General features: G+C 40.1%; 2 protein-coding genes across 12 annotated transcripts in view; one reads left to right on the top strand and one right to left on the bottom strand.

Moving 5' to 3' along the window:
- LOC5507631 (atrial natriuretic peptide receptor 1) overlaps positions 1 to 11556 on the top strand; it is a 30099-nt gene extending 18543 nt beyond the window's left edge. For 7 of the 8 annotated variants that reach the window (XM_048728305.1, XM_048728300.1, XM_048728303.1 and 4 more), the window contains 15 exons: positions 878 to 974; positions 1480 to 1497; positions 2498 to 2599; positions 2868 to 2945; positions 3026 to 3130; positions 3198 to 3269; positions 3598 to 3766; positions 3990 to 4145; positions 5201 to 5375; positions 6114 to 6251; positions 7224 to 7416; positions 7789 to 7963; positions 8701 to 8799; positions 9100 to 9191; positions 10494 to 11556. In XM_048728305.1, coding sequence (XP_048584262.1) covers positions 878 to 974; positions 1480 to 1497; positions 2498 to 2599; positions 2868 to 2945; positions 3026 to 3130; positions 3198 to 3269; positions 3598 to 3766; positions 3990 to 4145; positions 5201 to 5375; positions 6114 to 6251; positions 7224 to 7416; positions 7789 to 7963; positions 8701 to 8799; positions 9100 to 9191; positions 10494 to 10595 — 1771 coding nt within the window. In that variant the 3' untranslated portion in view covers positions 10596 to 11556. The remainder of the gene's footprint in view (positions 1 to 877; positions 975 to 1479; positions 1498 to 2497; positions 2600 to 2867; positions 2946 to 3025; positions 3131 to 3197; positions 3270 to 3597; positions 3767 to 3989; positions 4146 to 5200; positions 5376 to 6113; positions 6252 to 7223; positions 7417 to 7788; positions 7964 to 8700; positions 8800 to 9099; positions 9192 to 10493) is intronic. The other variant, XM_048728306.1, reaches the window with a different exon arrangement.
- Positions 11557 to 13723: 2167 nt separating this feature from the next.
- On the bottom strand, positions 13724 to 26137 carry LOC5502552 (LWamide neuropeptides). 4 transcript variants are annotated; one of them, XM_048728313.1, is made up of 2 exons: positions 25955 to 26137; positions 13724 to 14897 (listed from the first exon to the last, which is right to left on the bottom strand). In XM_048728313.1, exon 2 carries the CDS (start codon positions 14891 to 14893, stop codon positions 14069 to 14071), a length of 825 nt encoding a protein of 274 aa, XP_048584270.1. In that variant the 5' UTR covers positions 14894 to 14897; positions 25955 to 26137; the 3' UTR covers positions 13724 to 14068. The 4 variants fall into 4 exon arrangements, with proteins under 4 accessions (XP_048584270.1, XP_048584271.1, XP_048584268.1 ...); XM_048728314.1 differs by lacking the exon at positions 25955 to 26137 and adding an exon at positions 24246 to 24384; XM_048728311.1 differs by lacking the exon at positions 25955 to 26137 and adding an exon at positions 24022 to 24179.
- Between the last annotated feature and the right edge of the window lie 117 nt (positions 26138 to 26254).

A 26254-nucleotide genomic window follows, 5' to 3' on the forward strand; every position in this document is an offset into this window, starting at 1 on the left:
GACCAATATATCCCAAATGGCTTGCACATTAATTGATCTAAAAAAATGATTTTTCAATATTTTTTTTAATCCTTAATCACGTTTGTTCAGAAAGGAATAATAAATACTCTGAACTGAAAATCCTTTGAGAAAAAATAAAGGAAAGGCAAATAAAAGTTTTTTTCTGCTGTGATGACGTCATCCGATGACATCACCTAATGACGTCATCAATATGATGACGTCATGAGTCACTAGTCCACTTGACCATGTGTAGCAGTAAAACTCTTTTTCTAACAAATCTACGGTAATTTCCCTAGCAACCTAACTTCCGAACAACCTTAAAAGCCATATTCGATGATGATAACGCTGATATGATAATAGCGACTTTGAAAATAGTGATGAGGATTATGATGGTAAAAGAATTGTGAAGAAGGAGGGTGTTCTCGTGACTATATCAACCATGACGATAAGAAATTACGCTGATGGTAACAATAAGACGTTTATGAGGACAATGATAGATGGTAATTACGGATAGCAGAGATGTTGATAATAATAATAATAATAAAGATGGGGTAATTTAGTAACTATGTACCATGACTAAAAACGTTGACGATGATGTTAATGATCATTAAATGATCATTAAAATGGTCATTGTGATAGTAAGGCCCTGTCACACGTACGAATTTTCTTTTGCTACTTGTCTTGCAAAAAACAATTTGAATTCGCATGCCCGTTTTCTTGACAACAACTTTGACACCCCCCCCTTTTTTTCTCAATGACATGGTGCCTGCGACTTGCAATTATATTTTGCGAGACAAGTTACAACTAATGATGATGATGAAGATGACAGTGATGACATAAACAATATCACCAGAGCATGTATCCGTTTTATATACAGGAAGCGAAGATATGAGAACGACTTGCTTAGTCGTTCATGGATAATAAACTATGACGACATTCAACCTGTCAACATGGATACAAGATTCGCCAGCAAGGTTCGTTATTCGTCAGTGTTAATGTGTGCAAGTGAGAGTTATGCACGAAATTGAATAGTGGCTGTGCGGAAATTACACTCAATTAACCATGATATTTCACAAAAATTTCGGAAATAATAAATTAAGAGGCCTTGTCAGCAGTTTAATTTCGGAGGGCCGACGGAAAACTCAACCGATAAGAGACGAAAGAATCTATTAGAATTTCGCACTACACATCTCAACGAAACTTGTATATTGTTACGTAATCGACCGGAAGTAAACTGGTGAAAATGCAGTTACAACGATTTACACCTTTCACGTGAAAACCATTCTTTTGCATATCATAAGAGCAAAGAGAGCGAGCGAACCAGAAACGCTCTTCGAGGGAGGATAGCATTCGCGCCGCTTGGTATTGGGGGGTTCAAGTCACTAAATCATTTACAATTGTATTCTAAGTCTGTTTGTTTGTTTTTTCTTCACACATGCTATCTTACTCTTGTCCCAATCTGTTTCCATTCTCAACAAGGAATCATCCAAAGGGAAGGTAAGACTCAAATAGGCTTTCATCTTGATCATCCTGGGGCGGATCCAAGGGGTGGGCCAAGCGCCTCCCCCCCCCCCCCCCCCTCTATTTTTAGAGGTTTGGCTTATAAATAGCAAGAAATATAAGGATGTCCAAGGAAGGAAAATTAATATTGCTCCTCTTTCTTGAAACTCTTGCTTCCTTCCTCCCCCCCTTCTTTGCAACTCCAGGATCCGCCCATGTACACCCTGTTTTTCTTCCTTTTTTTTCCTTTTCATGTTTCCTTTTCTTTTCATGTTTCCTTTTCTTTTCATGTTTCCTTTTCTTTTCGTATGTCACCAGTTGCAAAAGCAACATCGCAAAATACTAATGACGTCTAGTAGACAATATACTAACTCTGATAAGTAATGCAGTTGTTTTGTGTGTTGGTGTTGCGCATATTTAACATGTCTTGGACATCGAACGCGTTAATCCTCCCCTTATCAAGGAATAGCTGTGTTACATAAGATGATTGATTTATTCATTTATTTATTAATTAAATTATTATTGATTAATTCAGATAAATAAAAATACATAAGTAATTAATAAATAATAGCTTACCTCGGGAAATATGTATGTGATTCTATTTCATTGTTGTTCCCTTGGATTTGATGAGCATTCTTTTATGTTAAACCCTATGAGCCCTTTAGAGAATTGACTTTTTTTATTACGAATTTTCTTATAAAGAAATACATCAGTAATAAATAAATGAATAATAGCCTAGCTCGGGAAATATGTGCGATTATTCGATTTCATTGGCGTTGTTCCCATGGTTTTGTGAGCATTCTTTTATTAAATCATATGTTCGTTGAGAATTTCCACATAAACTTACAGAAATTGAATTTACTTTGGTTTTGCTGGGCGCTCGATGAGGCCCAGATCCTAACGTTTAAAAATATCACATGTTTCCCGAGCACCCGTCCTAGGCTTGTGTAGACAATTTAGAAAAACAACAGCCATTGATTAATGTGTTTGTTGACAGGTGATTAAAGATTTCAGCTATGATAATCAGTCGCGATGCTCCCGCATTACCGATATGCTCCAGTATCAGCGGTCATCCGTCAGAGACGTAGGACGGTACAAGGTACGTACATCCGGGACACAGGAACATGTTGAAGGTGTGATGTATATTTCTCGACGGCTTATATAAGGGCACCATTTATGGGTGGACAGCTGCTATGTTTTAAGCTGTTAATACCTACAACAGCTAGGTAGCAAGAATTGATGCCTACTTTTATTTCAATAAAAAAATTCGAGCTATACTTTGCACTCCCCTCTCTACCCGGCAATTCCGGCTACGCGTCTAAATGATAGTGATAACTGGGACGAAATGCGTGTTTTTTATCTTATAGGGTGAGCTAGTAGCGCTAAAAATGCTTCGCAAGGATTCCTTGACCCTCACAAGAGACATGCTAATAGAGATGAAACAGGTAAAATGAATAGACAGACAGACGGACGGACGGACGGACGGACAGACAGACACCTTTATTATGTTTATTTTTGTGGAAAGGTACGCGACATTCAACACACGAATTTGCTGCACTACATCGGAGTTTGCACGACGCCTCCAAACATCTGCATCGTGTCGCAGTATTGCCACCGTGGAAGCCTTCAGGTGAAGTCATATTTCTTTCGTCGGATAATTCTTCCATTTGTGTTTAATTAAACGTTTTGTCTTGCAGGAAATTCTGGCAAACGATGAAATTAGTCTTGACTGGTTTTTCCGAGAATCGTTCGCTAATGACATTGCCATGGTAACAATATCTTATATCTTATGCGCGCGTGATCATCAAACATATTTTAGCTTTGTAAAAAACGGAGTTTGACAAGAATAATTTTATTCATTTTTCCCGTCTTATCGCATTGGAACTGTGTAAACAATATGCAAACTCTGGCAGGCAAACTGCTGCGGTTTTGCTTATCCCAGGTTTTTAGGGTCCCCAAATTCTTTCAAACTAAATTGGAAAAAAAACATAATACCCTTTCTGTTGAGTAACTTCGGTGAGGCACGTGTTTTTACAATATGCTTCCTTTATGAATATTCCAAGCTCACTTGTATTTTTCTTGTGATGGTCACCTCAGGGTATGCACGTGATACATACGAGCTCAATCCACGTGCACGGCGACCTTCGCTCCTCGAAGTGCTTGATTGACAGCCGATGGGTTTGTAAGGTCGCGGACTTTGGACTCAACCTGCTTAAAGCCAACCAGAGGCCAGACCCTGAAATTGGTGTACATGCGCAATACTCAAGTAAGACCGCTGACCTCCTAGAAGGCACTGGTTTTGACAAGAACCGAAACACAGTATAATAATGAATAAGTATTATAAGTATAATAAGCATTTCATCTAATGAGAGAGATTACCTAAGCAAAACAAAACTAAAACTTCTATCAAACCAGAAACACTAAAAGTGTTGATTCTTTCCTTCAATATCATTGAGTTTTATTTCTAAATTGTTTTCAAATTGGCTTAGGGTTATTCTGGAGAGCGCCCGAGCTCCTACAGAATGAGAAGTCTACCAACAAACCCGTCCCTACCCAGATGGGTGACGTGTACAGCTTCGGTATTATCCTCAACGAGCTTTTAACACGCGAAGAGCCTTATGCAACCACTGAATTTGCTCCGATAGGTGAGTCTTGGCAAAAGAATCGTACCATCCCTTGAGAATAATTGGAAACTTCAGGGGGATCTTTCCAATTTTCAGCTTGTGACAACGCCGTTGTTCCATAGAAAGAGTACATTCTGGCTTCTTCTTTTGGGTGGACTGCCCTAAGGATGAAAGAGAGTTGTCTAGCAACCACCCCCCAACCCCACCCTGAGAAGGGGTATTAATCTTTCTGAAATAGTACATTCTTTCCTCTCTTCCTGATGATTGGACTAATTTGTCTCTCAATTTTCTAATAAAACTTATTCAGGCCCACCCCCTGCGCCCCTAAATCATGATGTCCTACAAAAGCACACATTCCCAACCTGGATCAACACCCCTAATATCTTTTTCTCATCCAGTGCTATTATAGTCTGGAAAGGTTACATAAACTGTTGACCATAAAGAATGAACGAAATATTCCACATCACAGACTGATAGACTTACAGACGCATCGCGTATGCGCCACAGGTATAAAAAGACCTCTACAGAAGAAAGGATGCGAAATGTTGTTGGTGGCAGCTGGAAGTGTGGGAGGGGGGCTCGAGTAAAAGCGATCATGTGGTGTGGAATCATTTTGGGCCACGCCCTACGTACAAAGGGGTCAGCTCGTCACTATTATTGTTTTATTATTCCCCCAGAGGTAATCGAGCGAATTCGTACAAGGGGGTTAGCTAGTCAGTTATATTGTTTCATTATTTCCCCAGAGGTAATCAAGCGAATTCGCCCAGGCACACCCTATGTACAAGGGGGTCAGCTCGTCACTATTATTGTTTCATTATTTCCCCAGAGGTAATCGAGCGAATTCGCCCGGGCACACCCTATGTACAAGGGGGTCAGCTAGTCACTTATATTGTTTCATTATTTCCCCAGAGGTAATCGAACGAATTCGCCCGGGCACACCCTATGTATAAGGGGGTCAGCTAGTCACTTATATTGTTTCATTATTTCCCCAGAGGTTATCGAGCGATTTCGCCCGGGCACACTCTATGTACAAGGGGGTCAGCTAGTCACTTACATTGTTTTATTTTTTTCCACAGAGGTAATCGAGAGGATCCGTTGTCATTTGAATCCTCCATTTCGACCCGAGACGCCATTTGAGATCCGCAACAGAAGCGTGACAAAACTGATGACACAATGCTGGAACGACGATCCTCAGGCGAGACCGACATTTAGCGACATCAAGAGACAACTTCGGTTACTCAAAGAGGGCAAGTAAGTAGATGGCACCGTCATTTAGGGACATCCGATAAACGAGATCGATCTCAAGCGACATTGGATATTAACGACTTCGGCAATGGTATCGAACAGGCGAAATCGATAGTTAACGACAGCAAAACACTTAAGAAAAGCAAAAGTAGTCGACTCCATCACTTAGAAAACAACAAATAGACTACATAGACTTGCCGACTGATACCCCCTCCCCCTGGATCTACCAATGAGGTGATACTAGTACTTGTGTATGAAAGTCTCCTTGTGGACAATAAAGCGTTTACCAGAAATCCATTATAGTGAAGGGAGTGGGGGTGGGTTCAATCAATCAATTATTTTAATAATTGTATTAGGCACCTTTTCATCTCTGACTCACGGGCGTTGATCCAAATACATTCATATTGAAAAAAAATGGTTTTCAATTCCTATTCTTATTCACAATATATTCTTTATCATATCGTACTTTGTAGCTATGTCATTATAAGTCTTATTGCAAAGCACTTTCGCTTATTTTGGTTACTTCCCAAACAAATTGAGCTATTTCGTTTTTGGTTGCACTCTCCTGTTTCATACTGACCACCTTAAAAAAATGATATGTCAGGAGGCATCGACAACAAAGAATGTACCAAAACTTCGTCATGGTGAAGGGAGGGGGTGGGGCGGTGGATAGCGAACAGTCCACCTCCCCTCCCCCCTTCTCCTGGATCCGCCCTTGAGTAATACTAACACTTGTGTATATAGGTCTTCTATTGTGGACAACATGCTAAGACTGATGGAGAACTACACGGAGCAGCTAGAGACGATCGTTGACGAACGCACCCGACAACTGGCCGACGAAAAGGCGAAAACCGACGAGCTACTGTACAAGATGCTACCAAGGTACGTACATTTTATACAACTATGCATCTGGATGATTATCTCTTACTATTAAAGAATTATCTTTATTCTTTTTTTGGTTCTCTTGTTTTAGATTTTCATTAGATTTGTTCATCTAAAATATACAAAAGTACATCACTAGCACATAACTTTAAGACTTTACAATACATAACGGAATGAAGGGAAATATAAATAAAAATATGTTTATTTAATTTTTTAATAGAAAAAAGAGATAAATAAAAGTTAAGTTCGAATGAGAATACATAAAAAATGCCCAGACTTTATTTATAGGTAAGGTTATAAAGCATCCCATCAAGAAATATATAACCATTTTTTTTTCGCATAAAGATTGTTTAGATAAGAAAAGCTGTGACATGACTACATAACGACATGGGCGCGCGCACTCTGCTTATCTCAACATAACAACATGGACATAATGACATAAAAGAAAGAAACATGTTTTTCTCTTATGTCGTTATTTTCATGTCGTTATGTCGGGCTTATGTAAAAATGTCGAACCCTTCACACTTGAACATACGAAGATAAGAGTGCGCGCGCCTATGTCATTATATCGTTATGTAACTAGTGTGTACCAGGCATTACTGGGTTAACTTAATCGCCTTTTCTGTGGGAGTTTCGAGTTATAGTAAAAATATAAAGAAAACATAGGCATAGGGCCGCCTTCTTTCCCGGCCACCTCTCCTTTCCCTTAACTTCGCTCCACTGGGGTACTTTTTAATCACTGGTATAAAGATCTTGAAGGGAGCAATTAGAAATCAAGTCGAATTAGCTCGATTTTACCGGGGCTAAAATGCAGAAGATAATGAAAAACGAAAGAGATTAATTTCGTATGCGTCAGCTGAAGTCTCGAGTTAACGAGCGTTCGAGTAAGTTGCAGTTTCGAGTAATCGACGGCTCGAAATATCGTAAAGTTTCAATAAACACTTGCGACTCAAAACTCCATTTTTGTCTTAGATACATCGCCGAGTCGTTGAAGCGCGGGGAACCAGTGATCGCAGAGAGTTATTCCTCTGTCACCATCTTCTTCAGTGACATTGTCGGGTTCACGGAACTGGCGGCCGCGAGTACGCCGTTACAGGTGGTCGATTTACTGAACGATCTCTACACGTGCTTCGATACCATCATCGACAAACATGACGTCTATAAGGTAGCGAGCTAGCTGGTGACGACACTCAGTAGTAGTCTGGGCTCCATGTGTTTTTACCTTAACCCAAAGGCGGAAGTTAATCTCTCCGCTCTCTGTGTTAACACGTAAATTGAATTGTATTTCCCGCCTCAGGCTCAGACTATCAGTGAAGCGTGCATGGTGGTCTCTGGGCTCGCTGTGTCATCACGTGATATTTGTTGTATTTCCCGCCTCAGGTTGAGACTATCGTTGACGCGGTCTCTGGACTCCCTGTGTCATCACGTGTTGTTTGTTGTATTTCCCGCCTCAGGTTGTGCCTATCGGTGACGCGTCCATGTTGGCCTCTGGGCTCCCTGTGTCATCACGTGATGTTTATTGTATTTCCCGCCTCAGGTTGAGACAATCGGTGACGCGTACATGGTAGTCTCTGGGCTCCCTGTGCGTAACGGCCACAGGCATGCTGGCGAGATAGCGACTATGGCACTTAATCTCCTGAGCAGTATGGGCAACTTCCGGGCCCGTCACCTCCCGAATAGACCCATTCACCTCAGAATCGGCATTCACACAGGTAACCCTTCATTCTGGCATACAGCAAACCCATCCACCTAAGAGCCAGCATTCCCACAGGTAACAAAAGATGTAATCTTTTGTGCATCTGTATGACTGAACAAAGAAGAACAAAGGCCAAGGCGCCAATGTAGACACAGGCACTTTTACTTTACTACTAACAACCTACTCCACAGAGACGTTAGCGTAAAAAAAGACCCCGAATTTTTATAAATCGTGCGCGGCGTGGCGTAACCGTATAAGACAGGGCTGGAAATTTTGGTTATTGCCTCCCTATTAATGCGTGGGTGCCTCTGGTACTTGGGTTTTGTACAGTTCGCTAGATAGCGGTGCTGAGAATAACTGGGTGTCGAAATCTCAAGCTTAGCTGTAAAGTTTTAGCTGTCATACGGCGATTAGCTTATGTCTAGAGGTTTTGAAGTATTTATCTCAGTTACCACGTGATAATGTATAAAGCAATATTAAGGTTGGTTCTCACTTGGACGTAAGCGCAAGGGAAACGCACGTAGTTTTTCGTTTCTCACTAGAACATAAGCGCAAGAGAACGCAACTGCTTGATTTTCGTGCGCTTGCGCTTGTGTTTGACAGATTCTCACTTGTGTTGCGCTTCCGTTTGCGCTTGCGTCCTAGTGAGAACCAACCTTTATTGTCAAGAAAAATAGGTACCGAGGCGAGCACTTTTCCCACTGATTTCTACTCTAACTCTATTGAAAAGGCGCTTACTCCAATTCTTTCCAGGCTCGTGCGTGGCGGGGGTGGTTGGGCTCAAGATGCCTCGCTATTGTCTGTTTGGAGACACTGTCAACTATGCATCCAGAATGGAGTCTACCGGCGTCGGTTAGTTAGTTTTGTTTTATTTAATCGCTCGTTTTAGGGGGTGTTTACAGCCCCACTCCCTAAAATTGTTGTTGCTCGCTTTCTTTCCGTTTCTTAGGGGGCGGATCGAAAATCAGGCGATTTGGGGGTTGTTTTTTTTTACCAAAATGTCAGCCAGGCGAAGACAAAAGAGGCCTCAAGCCCCAAATGTTTCTCTTGACATTTCGTCCTATTTCTTCTACCTGAAGAGGCGATGCCCCCACGAACCCCTGATACATCGCTGCATTTCTCTTGTAACAATTTGAAATATGTCGATTGTAGCGCAGAGGATACACGTGAGTCCTGAGTGCAAGCGCGCACTTGATGAGCTGTGCGGATATCACCTCCAAGAGCGAGGCTCGGTGGAACTCAAGGTAAACGTTCTTAGGTCGCAATCGTCATCACAGCCACCACCACCATCAACATCACCATAACCATAACCATCACTACCACCATCACCATAACCATCATTACAACCATCACCATAACCATCACTACCACCATCACCATAACCATAACCATCACTACCACCATCATCATAATCATCATGACCACCACCACTATTACTATTATCATCACCATTGCCACCACCATCACCATCACCATTACCACCATCACCATCACCACCACCACCATCACCACCACCATCACCACCACCATCACCATCACCATTGCCATCACCACCACCATCACCATCACCATCACCACCACCATCACCATCACCATTGCCATCACCACCACCATCACCATCACCATCACCATCACCACCACCATCACCACCACCATCACCATCACCATTGCCATCACCATCACCATTACAACCACCACCACCATCACCATCACCATCATCACCACCATCGTATCACCATCACCATCACCATCACCATCACCATCACCATCACCATCACCATCACCATCACCATCACCATTACCACCACCACCATCACCACCATCGTATCACCATCACCATCACCATAACCATCACTACCACCATCACCACCACCATCACCATCGTATCACCATCACTATCACCATCACCATCACCATCACCACCACCACCACCATTGCCACCACCATCACCATCACTATCACCATCACCATCACCATCACCACCACCACCACCATCACTATCACCATCACCACCACCATTACCATCACAACCACCATCATCGCATTGCCATCACCATCACCACCACCATCGTATCACCATCACCATCACCATCACAACCATTACCATCACAACCACCACTATCACATCACCATCACCACAACCATCGCATCACCATCACCACCACCATCACCACAACTACAACCACCACCATCACCATCACCATCGCATCACTATCCCTCATCACATCATCACAATCACTATAATCATAAGGCCTCCACGCAGGCCTGTCTCTCTCGTTTTGTTTTGTCCTATCATCTTCCATCTTATCCTCTCAATCTTTTCGCTGAGCAATTTCGTCTTTGCTCTCTCGTGTATCTCTCTGTAAGTTGACCTTTCATCATCGTTACTCATTACTATCATCATCTTTATCCTTAGTGCCATTATTATCATCACCATCGATACAATAATCACAGTCATTATTTTATATCATGATCATGATTTCAGCAAACATTAACAGTTAAAGGTTTCTCCTCTTTTAACTGATAAACTCACTGCTCTTTCCCAGGGAAAAGGTCATGTAACAACCTACTTTCTGAATGGAAAAGATGGCTTTGTCGAAGTGCTTCCAGACCCGAGCGGATGCTCATCTGATACCTCGCTGGTCTGATTGGTAGTAAAAACGGAATCAAAACTAGGGTTGCGAAGAGCAAAAAAACGATGTTTCGGGCTGAAGACGAGGAAGACTGGTGCGGGCTCTCTTTCCTGGTCTCCACCAGAAAAGTGCATCATTTACTGGTTGCGTGAATTGACTTAGGCCAGTTCCAAACCAGCTCCACTGCTAGATTGATCCTCTAAAAAGCGGGCCTGTGGCAGGACTAGAATTTCCTGGGACATATCGTTACCTCGCTCCAATGTGTAGTTCCAGAAAATTTACATACCCCCCCCCCCCCCCCCCCGGAGGTATGACCGCCCACCCCTGTGAAATTTCCAACCCCCTGGAAAAAAAGACATAACTGTTAAGGAAAAAGGGCATTTTACCTTCCCCCTCCCCTCTGGAAATTCCTGGGCGTTTGAGCCCACCACCCCCCTGAAATTTCCAATAACCTCAATAGGGGGGGTATGGAAATTTTCTGGAACTACACAATATTGAGAATGTAATGAGAATTACCCAGAAAGCTTTTGAGACGGGGGTTGGACACACCGATCATGATAATGGACCAGAAGGTTCGCTTTGTGAACCAATCATGAACATGTAGCAAACGTGCAAAAACAAACAGTAACCAAGTAATCATGGACCACAGAGAAGTCAAACTTATGGGCTTCCTGTGGACCACAGAGAAGTCAAATTTATGGGCTACCTGTGGACCACAAAGATGTCAAACTTACGAACTACCTGTGGATCAGATAGTAAAAGGCTAGAGTTTGAGACAGCTTAAAACCAAAAATTACTACTATAATATTTACGTGAAGTTAGTGAAATATAGCTCTTTAACATATAATCATATATCCATTTTTTACATAGTCCATTTAAAAAAAAATACCTGAGGAAATCATGGCATTTGATTCTCGAAACATCAAATTCTGTTTTGTACATAATATTTTATTGCTAATACTATATCAAAATCAAATTCTGTTTTGTTTTCTAAATTTTCATCGCTAAATTGTATTTTGAAAGACTTTATTCCTTATGCTCTTAGACCCTTTTTTACAATGGATTATGAAATTGCGGTGGTCGAGTGATACCATGTGACAGAGGGAGGGTATATTTACACTCCGCCTTATTGCCGCCATATTGGTGGCCTAGCGTGCGGTCTTCTCACCCCCTTGGCCGACAAAAGGCTTTTGGTGTGTGTTATGAAGGAATGCGCAAACCCTGCACCCACTCCCACCCTCTCCTTAGTATACCCTTGCTATGTACATGTGCAGTTCACTGGGACCGCGAGTAAAATGCACTAGGCAATGATACATTAAAAAGCCCCCCCCTTAAAACCAGTCGGGACAGAGGGTTAGTTAATTAGGGAGAGAAGAAAGTCCCCCCTTAGAACCAGGCGGGACAGAGGGTTAGTTAATTAGGGAGAGAAGAAAGTCCCCCCTTAAAACCAGGCGGGACAGAGGGTTAGTTAATTAGGGAGAGAAGAAAGTCCCCCCCCTTAAAACCAGTCGGGACAGAGGGTTAGTTAATTAGGGAGAGAAGAAAGTCCCCCCTTAAAACCAGGCGGGACAGAGGGTTAGTTAATTAGGGAGAGAAGAAAGTTCCCCTTAAAACCAGGCGGGACAGAGGGTTAGTTAATTAGGGAGAGAAGAAAGTTCCCCCTTAAAACCAGGCGGGACAGAGGGTTAGTTAATTAGGGAGAGAAAAAAGTTCCCCCTTAAAACCAGGCGGGACAGAGGGTTAGTTAATTAGGTAGAGAAAAAAGCCTCCCCCCTTAAAACCAGGCGGGACAGAGGGTTAGTTAATTAGGGGGAGAAGAAAGTTCCCCCTTAAAACCAGGCGGGACAGAGGGTTAGTTAATTAGGTAGAGAAAAAAGCCTCCCCCCTTAAAACCAGGCGGGACAGAGGGTTAGTTAATTAGGGAGAGAAGAAAGTCCCCCCCCCCCTTAAACCAGGCGGGACAGAGGGTTAGTTAATTAGGGAGAGAAGAAAGTCCCCCCTTAAAAGCAGTCGGGACAGAGGGTTAGTTAATTAGGGAGAGAAGAAAGTCCCCCCTTAAAACCAGTCGGAACAGAGGGTAAGTTAATTAGGGAGAGAAGAAAGTCCCCCTTAAAACCAGGCGGGACATAGGGTTAGTTAATTAGGGAGAGAAGAAAGTCCCCCCTTAAAACCAGTCGGGACAGAGGGTTAGTTAATTACGGAGAGAAGAAAGTCCCCCTTAAAACCAGGCGGGACAGAGGGTTAGTTAATTAGGGAGAGAAGAAAGTCCCCCCTTAAAAGCAGTCGGGACAGAGGGTTAGTTAATTAGGGAGAGAAGAAAGTCCCCCCCTTAAAACCAGGCGGGACAGAGGGTTAGTTAATTACGGAGAGAAGAAAGTCCCCCCTTAAAAGCAGTCGGGACAGAGGGTTAGTTAATTACGGAGAGAAGAAAGTCCCCCCTTAAAACCAGTCGGGACAGAGGGTTAGTTAATTACGGAGAGAAGAAAGTCCCCCTTAAAACCAGGCGGGACAGAGGGTTAGTTAATTACGGAGAGAAGAAAGTCCCCCTTAAAACCAGGCGGGACAGAGTGTTAGTTAATTACGGAGAGAAGAAAGCCCCCTTAAAACCAGTCGGGACAGAGTGTTAGTTAATTAGGGAGAGAAGAAAGTCCCCCTTAAAACCAGGCGGGACAGAGGGTTAGTTAATTAGGGAGAGAAGAAAGTCCCCCTTAAAACCAGTCGGGACAGAGGGTTAGTTAATTAGGGAGAGAAGAAAGTCCCCCTTAAAACCAGTCGGGACAGAGGGTTAGTTAATTAGGGAGAGAAGAAAGTCCCCCTTAAAACCAGGCGGGACAGAGGGTTAGTTAATTACGGAGAGAAGAAAGTCCTCCCTTAAAACCAGTCGGGACAGAGGGTTAGTTAATTACGGAGAGAAGAAAGTCCCCCTTAAAACCAGTCGGGACAGAGGGTTAGTAACTTGGGGAGAGAAGAAAGTCCCCCTTAAAACCAGGCGGGACAGAGTTAATTAGGGAAAGAGAGAGGAAAGGGATAACCAAAAAGGATAGCCTTAAGTGTTGGCAGTATGAGAAAGTGGAAAGGCAAGTATTGCAGATGAGTCCAAGAGAGGGAAGATGTTAAACGTTTAATGCTAATATAAGCAGAGAGACAGATATCTGGATTTTATTCTTTCTATTGTATTCACCAATAAACTGTTTAACATTCCGCTTACAGAATCGCTCATTATTTTCATCATGGTTCGAAAATTTACATTATTTGACTCCAGAGGTTTAAGTTTCATTGTACAATTCTAAATGCTCACTCGAGCTTTCATGAAACAAAAATATTCTTCATTTGCAAATTTTCCTTTGCAGAAGAAAAATGTTGGCACATTAGAATTGAACAGATTTAGTGCAACACATTACTAGTTTCAGTGAACGATATTTATTAGCTTAGATCTCTCAGTGAGTCAATAAAATAAATATGTAGCATAATAATACTATCTAGCTCTTCTATAGACTGCGCTTCTTTCGGCACCAGAATCCCGGGGGACAATCTGCTTGGCTGGTCGGGTCCTCCTTGATGTTTCTCTTCTTTTTGCACCAAAATCCAGGGGGACAATTCCCGTCATCGTTGTCGTTATAGACGCCTCGTTTGCACCAGAATCCGGGGGGACACGTCTCATCGCTATCAACAGATCTGCGCTTGCGGCACCAGAAACCGGGGGGACATCCCCAGTTGAATGTGTCCTCGTTGGGAGTTTGTTCCTCCGGGGCAGTACGTTTTCGGCACCAGAATCCGGGGGGGCATCCACCAGCGGACGTCTCATCCTCGCGGACCATCGCACTGCGATGGCACCAGAATCCGGGGGGACAAGAGTAGGTCTCTAGATCAGTGGCCGCCCTGGCCTCGCGTCTCTTGCGACACCAAAACCCGGGGGGGCAGCTACCGCTGTCAAAGCTTCTCTTTTTCTTGCACCAAAATCCGGGGGGACAACCGTCATCTTTTACCTCACGGCAGCTTGGACATGGGATCTCGTCTCTTTTCTTCTTGCACCAAAATCCGGGGGGACAAGCATCTTCTGGGACCTCACTCTCTATAACGTTTCGTTTCTTACGGCACCAGAATCCGGGGGGACATCCCCAGGACTCGTCCTGTTCCTGGGAGGACCTCTTGCACCAAAATCCCGGCGGGCAGTTCCCGTCATCTGCCGAGCGTTTCCGCTTGCACCAAAATCCAGGGGGGCACGATGATTCATCATGGGTCGGGAGGGCTTCTAGAAGTGTCACACTGTATGTCGCCATGGCAACGAGGAGAAGAATCGACGGACTGTACATGGCCCTGTGGAAAAAAAATATTTTTGAGCATGCGCGTTGGACACCTTTTCTGCTGACACGTTGGAGTTCTGTTCCATACTTGTTGTCCAACGGCAACGTGAAGCAAAGGGACTGGGTAAGAACAAATTAAGTGAATGGGCAGTGGCTTCCTGTGACGTCACAACTCGTTTAAGAGTCGTCTGAAAAAGCCTGGAAAACTGGTTTGGTTTGGTGTAACGGGAAGGCTGCGCGAAAACTACAAAAATTCATCTTTTTACTCAGTGACTATATACCCGACAGTCGGGACAGATCTTGGATGGACTAAATGCCCAACAGTTTTCTATTTATTCAAATAATCCAGTAAATTGGCTTCCTAGAGAGTTTAAAGTATTCTATATTTGTTGAGAAAGGGCCAGGCAATCTGAATCGAGCTTTGTTGTCGGTTTTGAATGTTTTCCGTAAATTTTCCGTAAATTTTCCGTAATTTAGTGACACTTCTTTGAACTCACTAGGAAGGCAATTTGCCGGGTGATATTTTCGTAAATTGAGATGTAGACAATTGGCAGGATATGTAGAAAAATCCAGTGTCAATAAAATTACGATTTTATAGTGTACACAGACAACGGAAAACATTCAATACCGGCAACAAAGCCCAATTCAGATTCGCTTGCCCTTTCTCAACAAATATAGAATACTTTGAACTCACAAGGAAGACACTACTGGATTATTTGAATAAATTGAAAAATATCTGGCTTTTAGTCCTTCCAAGACCTGTCCCGACTGCCGGGCATTTAGCCACTTCGATTTTTTTTACGTAGTAGCTACCATATCTTATTATCTAATAAAAGCAATCGTGTCTAAGTGAATCCGAAGTCAAAGAAACAAAAAGACAAAAAAATGATAACATCGAGCTGAAAATCACGATGGACAAAACAGCTTTGAAAAGTAAAAAATACCTCGATAAAAAATATTTTATCTTGTTTTTGTGAGAAATCATTACGGCGCAAAAGTAAGATTTACTCAAGATACAAATATCGTATATTTTGTTTTAGTGGGAAATCAGTAAATCATTTAAGAATTACATTGGTTTTATCCATGACAGTTCCAAGATGCGATCAAATATTATGTGTTTTTATGCGCTAAGAACAATATCAACCATCTCTTCATTTCGTCGAGTGATCCTTATAGGTTCTGTTTTAATGCCGTTTTAAAAACCATTTATACCGATAAGTAATATTTGAGCAATTTATCGATTAGACATTTTTCCAAAAATGTTTTAAGTGATAACCCATCACTAAGTGATAAAAAAATCTGCTAAATTCTATTTCAGATGAAAATTCAAAAGTCGTTCCTTCAAGTAGCCAAAATATTAGAAAGTATCTCCAAAAAAGCCATCAAATTTCTTATCAAAACCACGGCGCTTTTCTCACATTAACGCTTTCACCCAATTTCTTGAAGCCTTTGCCCCCTCCGCAGTTTGACACAGCAAAGTTCTGTTTGAACAAAATATTGACGGCAGCTTTGAAGCAAAAAGAAAGCCAATTTCGACGATGTTCATTAGGCAACATAACACTTACAGATATCAGCAAGAAATCACGCATAAGGTAATCAAATCATAACGGCTAGAACATTATTAGCCTAGAATATCTCGCTGCTATGTGTTGGGCGTTCCTGACTAGCGCGATTTATACTTTTTATCGATTTGCTCGTGTTTACTACGGATGTGAGCGCGCACTTTTACAACGAGATGTGCTACATTGTCTAAATCATAGTTGTCATGTTGCGTCCGACCATCGAGCGAATATTTGCTTAGTGAGGAAAGGTATTGATTTGCGACGGAAATAAACTGATTGCCAATTTCTTTCTCTTCCTATTTTTTCTACAACTTAAATGTCATATAAGTTAAACAGGCTTTTTGAACGATAGAATTCTCATTTTTATTGTGCGTTTGTTTCTCTTGCACTCCCTAAGAACACCTGATTTTGTTATCAAGTCAAACTCATTCCAATTTCGTTGTCTAAAAAGGGTGCCTTAAATTTCAAGTGCTTATATACGTCTATTTGACAGAATTTCTTTCTTTATAAAGGGTGCAAGCGAGTTACATTTTATTTTTTGATTTTCATACTTCTGATTTCAATCACCACATTTGGAAGACTCAACAAGAGCAAGACAAATGCTTGTTTTTTTGTTAATTTTCTTTAGCAAAAAACAACATTTTTCATTTAAAACAAATTCATCCAAGACTGATTCCGTTTTCATAGATGACAAATCTTCAACCCTTACTTTTAATCTTCTTTGACAAAATACACAAACGTTTCGTCCCGCAGTGCACTATTGTTAAAGGGAAGTATAACGTTTTAGTTCGAGTAGGTAAAAGGCGTATTTTCTAGTTGATTATCACTCTTATTGTCCGCGTAAATTTCTCAGTTCGCTGTCAATTAATCGAGATTTAGAGCTTAACAAGACTGAGGCGAATGGTTGTACCTCCTGTCAAACATAATGAAATGTTTCAAAGAAAGAAAGCTAATTCTAGACTCTTACGTTATTTGCTCTTGCTACACGCAATTCTAAAGCTAATAGTTTATTGTATTATCGTAAAGGCCGCGCTGAAATCCCTTTGATTACACAGTAAGATCCTGTTTTGCCGTATAAAAAATATGAATTATTGAAAACATGTGAAGTCTGTATCAACTTTTCTTTCTTCTTATTCAGCTTAGTTAGACTATACGGCGAAAAAAGGAAAAGTTTTTAAAAATCTCGCAAATTTTATTCATCAAATCACTTATCGAAAAAAAATGGAAAAATATGGAAGGAAATGAAAAACGATACATTTAGTAGAGTCATGAAGCCTCGTCTTTAGTGAGATAACTTTATTTCCATAAGTTTCTTTTAGTATCACCTGCCTCGAATTTAAGGCTGACTTTAAAATGACCACAGATATCCCGCATTTACGAATGAAAACAACCAGGACGGTAATTTTAGAATGGTTGAAAGTAAGTTAAAAAGTTAAAAGAAATGTAAAAATGTGAAAATGTTTTCGTACTAATCTTCTTGTGATCGCACATAATTCTATAAATTCTAGAGAACGATTACGTCTAAAGAACACAGAATGCGGTGAGGTATTTTGCTCAATGATAAGAAGTGGAGATCGAGCAAATCAAACTAAACAACTCAAAGAAACAATTTTCGAATTTTTCAGTCTGCGTTTGCTTAATGAATACATGTTACAAGAACGACGAAAAGTTTTAAAGTTTAAATACACAAAGGCACACTGGCAGATTTAAGGAAAATTATTATAACTGTTCTTTAGCTTTATATACGCTCCACGACAGCATTATTTTCTTAAAAACAACTTTCACAAAATGTTAATTCACCAAAATGATTATCTGGGTGCTAACGACTACAAATTATCTCCCGTTTGATACAACTTCGATAAAGTTCATTCTCTTTTAAAAATAAAGAATAAAAAGAATAGGAATCTTTTCGGTTTTGAAAAGAAAATAGAGATTTCTTACTCACCGTTTTTTTCTGAATGTCCGGGGAAGTTGGTTGGTTAGTCGTAGCACGACTAATTTGGAAAGTGTGTATCTTTGTTAAGCTGTATACGTCTGCAAGGCTCTACAGACAACCAGCGATTTATAGCTATGCTCGAAAAGTGGGTGGTTTAATCACTTATTTATTTAAGGTTGCGATAATTCATAATTAGCATAATAGCCGAACAAACTAATACAATTCTCTGGATCTTGTGTTTAAACTGTGTAATTTGTCAGTCAAGTGGGAAATCCGAAAGCACTCAATGATGAACGCGTCTCATCTACAAACACCGCTATGCTCTTCGTCAGTTCTATTACTAATTGGGCGAGTAGGAAGGTCTTCCGGCCTAACTCAACACATCTCCGAGCCGGCCTTACCCGCCAGCTATTCCCATGCCACTAAACTATCACTATTAAATCAAAGCTCATTGTTCGTAATCATTACGAGTGCACAGCATCTTAGATTTCTTATCTGTGTGTAATTATGTCCGTACAAACCGTGACTAGTGCGTCTTGAAGGGCTAATTGTTCGATTAGTTACAAATACAGCGAAATAGTCTTGCCTAATTTCCTCATCTCCCATGTGATTATTTGTGAACAATGCTTGCATGGTGTGCTTATTGGCGCGTTTTGATACTTTAAATCAATAAAATGCACAACCAAGCGTCCCCTTTGTTTCTTTACTACCAGCTTTAGAAAATAGTAAAAAACGGATTGAAAAAAGCGTTCATTTCAAATACGATTATCTCTGATGCGTCAGGTTCTTTTATGGCAAAAAAAGCTTATCTGCACGTAAAAATGTTACGCCCTGGAGAATATAAAATTCTTAATGCGGGTGGATGAAGACAAATGATTGATGTCGAATGGAAGCTGTTGAATTATCCCTTTTTTCAAACACTTGAACATCTTGTATGCGGTTAAGAGCTTAGCCATTTATGGCCATTTTTGTAAAGGAGACAAAACGCTTTTCCACACAACAGAGCCAAATGCAGAGATTTTCTTCAATTGAACAAATGGCGCCAATTTATTTGCAGAAGTGTGTTAAAAGTGATGAACAAAAAGTATTCCGAATATATGTATTTTAAACTATTCGCATATTCTCATTGATTTAGCATTGTGTGCTATTAAAGGAAATTCGACACTCGAAATATTTTAAACTATTCGCATATTCCCATCTTTCAATTTACTGATGTAGCCTTTTGTGCTATTAAAGGAAATTCGACACTCGAATTTGTATCTTTTTCTTTTCAACGCTGTGTTTTTTTTTTTACTCATCAAAAAGTATCAATGTGAAAACCCACCTAAAGTTTTTAAGCCAATTTGTGAAGTAAAATAAGTTCCAACAGCGAATCTACATTATTACTTCAATCAAAATCATGAATTTGTTGCCATGAAATTACTCAACTACGCAACCCCTCCTTATATAGTTGCAATAGTTAAAATCTTAAAAGAAAAACATATATCAATGACGAGTTTAGGGTAAAAAAAAACAGTTTGGATACTGACGCACTTGGCGAAAAACTCAAAGATTTAAGTAAACATAAACATATCTTTTCTAATAAATCACTTTTAGCAATGAGAAAAACTGCTTTATGCAAAAAGTAAATTCATCAAGAAGATCACTTTTCGTTAGAAAATCAAATCCAGGCTTAAAAAGCAATATAATTTGAAATTGATGCTTGAAATAACTTGTCATTTTCCATTGTAGCCAGACAGTATAGGGTTATCTACTGCAGGACAATATTCGCAAAGAAACACTTCGAATGGGATACGGCATTGAATCGCCCACGTACACCAGGATACCATTTAAGTGCGGATACCATTAAAATGCCATAATGATAGAAAGTAACAGTATACGCGGACAAGGTGTTGGTAAATTCATAGAAAACTGGAAAATAAAGAGAGTGATAAATATTTTTCTTAAACATTTTAACATCCTTTTCTTTGTGCTTTTAAAATCGTCAAACGGAAACTTGACCTGAGCAAGCGAGAGAAAATATGTAATTATAAGCCAGGGAATAGCCTTTTTAATAGAAATTGGTAATTGATTTTACATACTGTTTAATATAATCATATTCGCGATTTTTAAGTTTTATACACAAAAGAAAAAGGGAGAAACAGTCAAAATTGGAATGGATACTTTATTTGTGCTGCATTTTTTTTCGGAAACAAATTGTTAATATAAGATTTTAGTTACTACGGTATTAAACCATATATGACGTCTGTTTGACATAGTTTAAAAAAAAAATAAGAAAAAACGCAAATTGATTTTCCCACCCAAGTCATGAATTATTCTCATTTAGGGCCATTAAAGATCTCTCTTGGTTCCCAAAGGGCCAACGCTCGAAGCACGAAACTTGATTTAGGTCCATATACAATAGATTATGTACAAATTCGAGTTTTATAACAATTCATTGATTCCATGAGGTGCAAAGGTAGGATATCAGGCAGTACAGAACAGTATCCTTTAAAGGATATTTCAGTTGCTTATTGTTCTTCCTTTATTGTTTCCGATGCGTGCCCTTTTATACCTCCCACGCAGCCGTTTTTTTACTCGGGTTGGTGAATGTAAGATGGAATACTTGAAATAACAAGAGATAGTATCTAGTAAGACCTTTTATGATTTTGTGATATGATTTATTAAATACTGTTATTCCAGGGCACAAAACAAAACGGTGAAGGTTTATTCCCATATAGCTTGAAAAAGCTTGAAGTGATCAATAAGCCGTAGATTACGGTTGTTTGCATTGATTATGATACAACTAGTATCAGCTTTATAAAAAGAAATATAGCCAATCAGAATGTAAGAAGGCATTGCATGCTGGGTGCTACTCCCATTTCCCATCGTGCACTAGAACCCCCCGCCTAGATGCGATGACTATTTCCTTACACGGTAAAAGAACGAAAACGCTAGTGATGATTTTCTTTCGCTTGCATCCCGACTCTCACTTGTGTTGCGCTTGCATTTGACCGAATCTCTTTTGTGTTGCGCTTTTATCTGACCGCACTCACTTGTGTTGCGCTATGTGTCTGACAGATTCTCACTTGTGTTGCGCTTGTGTTAGACCGATTCTCTCTTGTGTTGCGCTTGTGTTTGACTGATTCTCACTTGTGATGCGCTTGTGTTTGGCCGATTCTTACTTGTGATGCGCTTGTGTTTGACTGATTCTCACTTGTGATGCGCTTGTGTTTGACTAATTCTTACTTGTGTTGCGCTTGCATTTGACCGACTCTCACTTGTGTTGCGCTTGCATTTGACTGATTCTTACTTGTGTTGCGCTTGCATTTGACCGACTCTCACTTGTGTTGCGCTTGCATTTAACCGACTCTCACTTGTGTTGCGCTTGCGTCCGATCATTTTGTGTGGAGTTTGATCTTTGCCTCCTGATGAGAACCAGCGCCCTGTGTGGTTGATGCAATATAAAGATTGTTCCATTTCTTTGTAGTTGAAGATGCTGTAGACCTCTCCAGGTTCGCTAAGTGGCCTCCAGGTTTTTCAGGTTCTGAGTGTTTGCTCGGCCGGCTTAAAGGGGCTGTGTGCCATTGATTGCTGCGCATCTAGTTTGCGCATCGTGTTCCCGCGTGTTTCCCATCAATATTTCCTGATTCTTTCAATACAGGTGAATTGCTGGGACATAACGCATGTGGTCGGCCTCCACGTCTCCCCAAATTGCAGATTGGCTAACTAGGAGCTTGAGGCATATAGGATTTAAAGCCGCCTCGTCACCAGTTTACTGCCGGAGGTCCGATGGAAACCTCAACCGTTAAAAGACAAAAGAATCTATTAAAATCCGAGATATTCAGCAGGCCATCCACTCTAAATTATCAATCACATCCTCAAAGAGACTTCCAATAGACACACTGCTTTCAATATTTTGAAATATTTTTCGCGTTTTCCGTTAAAAATCATCGGATATTATTACGTTATCGACCGGAAGTAAACTGGTGACAATGCGGCTTTGGGTGGAAGGGTCCGTTTTGACTTTTGAGTTTTAATCGTTTTTTTAAAATTTTTTTACTTAAAAAATATAATAACAATTACAAAAAAAAATATGAATGCAAATACACCAGACATTGTAAAACTAAAAAGACAACAGACAGGCTGTAGCAAAAGTAGGTGGTCTGCGTAGGCGTGGTATAGAGAAGCTATTAATCAACACAAGGTTGAAAAAGTGTGTTCTACGCCTCTGTGAAACAAAACAGTTGTGCATTTTTAAAGATATTTACTCGCTGTTTGCCTGTGGTTGGCCAGACCATTACAAAAATACTTTGTTATCGATGTTGAATGTAAGATCTGCGTGTTTTGCGTCACAACCAATCGTTGCAAGCTTACTTATTTGTTTTTACGTGGCTGAAAGCAAAAAGACGATGCTTAAGGCAAGGTTTTTGTTGCACATGTAACATTTTTCTGAGTCCTTAAATTTGTACGTTGCACATTAGAATGTGATGAGTGGACTTGAATCGGAAAATCGTGTTACTTTATCAGGCATTGAGTATAGGTTATAAACAGTTTTGTTAATATATGTTGACTAAATAAAGGCTTTTGCTTTCTCAAAGAAAATGCCTGGAGGGATTCTTCCGAACCCCCTAAACTCCCGTGACTATTTTTGTTTCTTTAGAAATAGAAGTATATTCCCGTGCCAACCTAGATGTGTAGATATATCATGTTCACTTATGGATAATTCTTAATACACAGAACTTTTCGTTACTTTTTTTCACCTGGGGATTTAGTTATCAATGCCTAGGGCTCCTTTTTCTCTGTGCACAATTTTGTTAATTAAAACAAAACATCTGTCAATATAAGCTTTTAAAACTAAAAGTTTTTTAAACAAATAAACTGAAAAAAATCAAAAAAGCCGTTACCTTGCCTGGGAGGCCACCAGAATTTGGAAGTGTGAAAATTCTTTATCAAATTCATTTCATGCAAATATAGCGCACGTATTCAGTAGATTAATTAACGCCATTCGCGATGGTTAGGGTCGTTAGGGCGGGTTTCTTTTATTGACCAAAAATCGGGCGGGAATCGGAGATGCGAAAATTTTGAATGATTCATCCAAACTTTCGTTCATGTGCTAAAATAGACACTGATAGACTAGAGGAAGCTCGGTTTCTTGATACACTGTCTAATATAAATCTAACTAGAAATGATTTTTAGACTAGAAAACAAACTGAAAAATGTAGCGGAAATCTGTACAAATCGCCAAGTAGAATTGAAATTATTCCTATTAGTCTCTTTCAAATGAGGGGCGAGTTGGCAACAAGAATAAATCAAAGCAAAGTAAGGAAACTCTAAATGAAAGATGTGCTACTAGGAAATCATGTAAAGTTAATCAAACTCCGTCGCTAGAGATTCTTCGCGGCGACGAGCTGATGAAAAACCAACCGTCAAGTTGCACCTTGTCCACAATTGTATGTTACCTATTGTGAAAGATTGTTTCGTTCACGGCTTTTCTTGTTAGATTTGCATTTAGAAATCAGTCTTTTTACTAAAAGTGAATTGCTGCCAAGAGAAATGCGAACGAGTCTAAGAGTAAAACCCCTAATAATGGAAAAAAGGATTCTTGGCAAAGGCACCCAAATGTAGATAAAGTCTTAGGCACAAGAAATGTAACTTACGTGTTGCTGCGAGGAACTTTTATATATGATGGGGCATAGATTTTAGGCGTGGACTGCGAAGAAGCTACAGAAACAAAATTGCGCCTCCCTTTGCACCTCTTAAGAGCATTGATATTGTTTTTTTCTTCTTCAAATATTATCATAAATATTTGTTATATATTTACAGATAGTAACCATAGCTACAAGCCGAATGTACCATAAAAGAACTATTAAGTTCTTCTTACCCTCTTAACAGTAAAAGCTGGAATATGACTGTGGTGGATATGTGAACCGTTAGCAAAGCCGATAGTTCTTAGAGGGCAGTTGTTGATCTTGAGAGGGGGTCTTTGAGAAAGACATTACGGGTGATCTGTACTTGCCCCTCTAACAAAATGCGCCAACGATTTGTCATAAATTTTATTTCCGTAAAACGTCAAAAAACGTCATTCTAACGTGTGTCCTGAATAATATCTCCCGGAAGGCGATGATAGTTCACCCTTATTTTTCTTCTCTTTATTTCGGGAATACCTCCTCAGCTGCTAAGCAGCGCTTGGAGGGAACACTAAGTTCAAGTTTATAATGACAGAATTTAGCAATGGTCCTTGAAAACATGTCTAAAGGAAAATGAACGATGAATTTTGTTTGTATTAACCGGAAGACGTTAAGAACGCCCTACTCTACGCGAAAAAGAGTTCTACTTTAGTTTCACCATTTTGCTCCTTTATTAAACTGGAATATTATGGTTCACCTGTTTGTTTTGTATTTCATAAGAATCCTAACGGGTTTTAAGATAATTACAACACAATAGTTTTTTTTATTATTATTATTTTGAATGCTTTTAAAGGTGAGGACTGGATGTTTAAATTAAAAGCTGAAAACACCAAATATGTAGTTGTAGTCTCATTTCCTGAAAAAGTAATAAATCCAAAGGAGCAAAAGAGCTTTAAGATGGCAATGTGGTTATATACACACATTATTGTAATTTGTGAAATGCGTTCTACCGAAAACACAGTAATATACCGAAAGTCACGCCTTAAAAGGCCCGAGGCGTGCGCTTTGCTTGCCTTTCTTACCCCTTGCGCAAAGCGGTGCCATTTATTCGCTTTTCCTAACCAACACCCTTCAATCTTGTGGTTAAAATGCTTTAGATTATAAAATCATTATAACAAACGCGCTACGTCAGAAGATTACTCAGTAACAGTCGTTTGAATTGTTGTTTGAATTGTCATTAATCTCGGGTGATTTTTATCACCGTTTTTCGAGATTACATGCAGCACCTCTCAGTGCGCTGAAAGAGCTGCGGGCTTTCCTAAACAAAAGCCTAATACAAATGGGCTTGTAATGGTCGTAAGAGCGGTTCAGGGAGAGATATACGACGCCCGACAATGGATAACATATTTCCACTACGGAAACGCGATATTAAAATAGATTTCAAGTTGATGGGTTTAGAGTTTAAGAAAAGCAAGATATAGTGTGGTATTTGATAAAACAGAAAAATGTGTTTCGAAGCCGAATTAAAAGGAAATTACTTTTGATTAACCTGTTAGAAAACCTGTTTATAAAAGCCTGTAAATTGTATATGCTTCCTCGTTTTTCTTCTTTTTTTTTTTTTACAAAACGCTAGACCAAAATGTATAACAAAGTAAGTAGGCAAATTGCGCTAAAAGCTACTGTAATTATTTTTTTCTTATAAAAATTGTCAAACAAGGAATATTTTTTCTATGTTTAGAGCTTACGGTAGTCATTCCAGATATGTCATCGTTAGTACACAATTAAACAGTGGCCAAGAAAAAAGCGTTATGAACTCGATACAATAGAATAGGGAATCTCACATCTCAATATCACCAAAAAGTCGTTTTCTAGAGTAGCAAAGTCTAATGCAAATTGCCGGCGTGTCTACCATTACTATTATCAAAGTACTATTTTCGTCATATTGGTTCGCTAGGGTTCTTACCTTTTATGCTGATCGGTTTCCCGCTGCAACCAACAGTGAACGAGATGTGCGCGCGCAGGTTTTTCAAAGACACCACACTTGCCTTTTACTCAAAGAGTTCTACGCCACGACACAGTGCCAATCAAACATTTGCACAATAACATTACTTCGAATTGCACGATAGGTAATTTTCTGTTATAGGGCTTTTTAACATGTCTATTTAGAAGAGCCGCTTAGCTTATGGGAACTAAAGTAAATATTAATGTTTCAGGGTTTTAGTGTCACTTTAACATCAAACAGAAATTGATGATTGTTGTTGGT

This window comes from Nematostella vectensis, chromosome 5, assembly GCF_932526225.1.
Source record: "Nematostella vectensis chromosome 5, jaNemVect1.1, whole genome shotgun sequence".
Lineage (NCBI taxonomy): Eukaryota > Metazoa > Cnidaria > Anthozoa > Actiniaria > Edwardsiidae > Nematostella > Nematostella vectensis.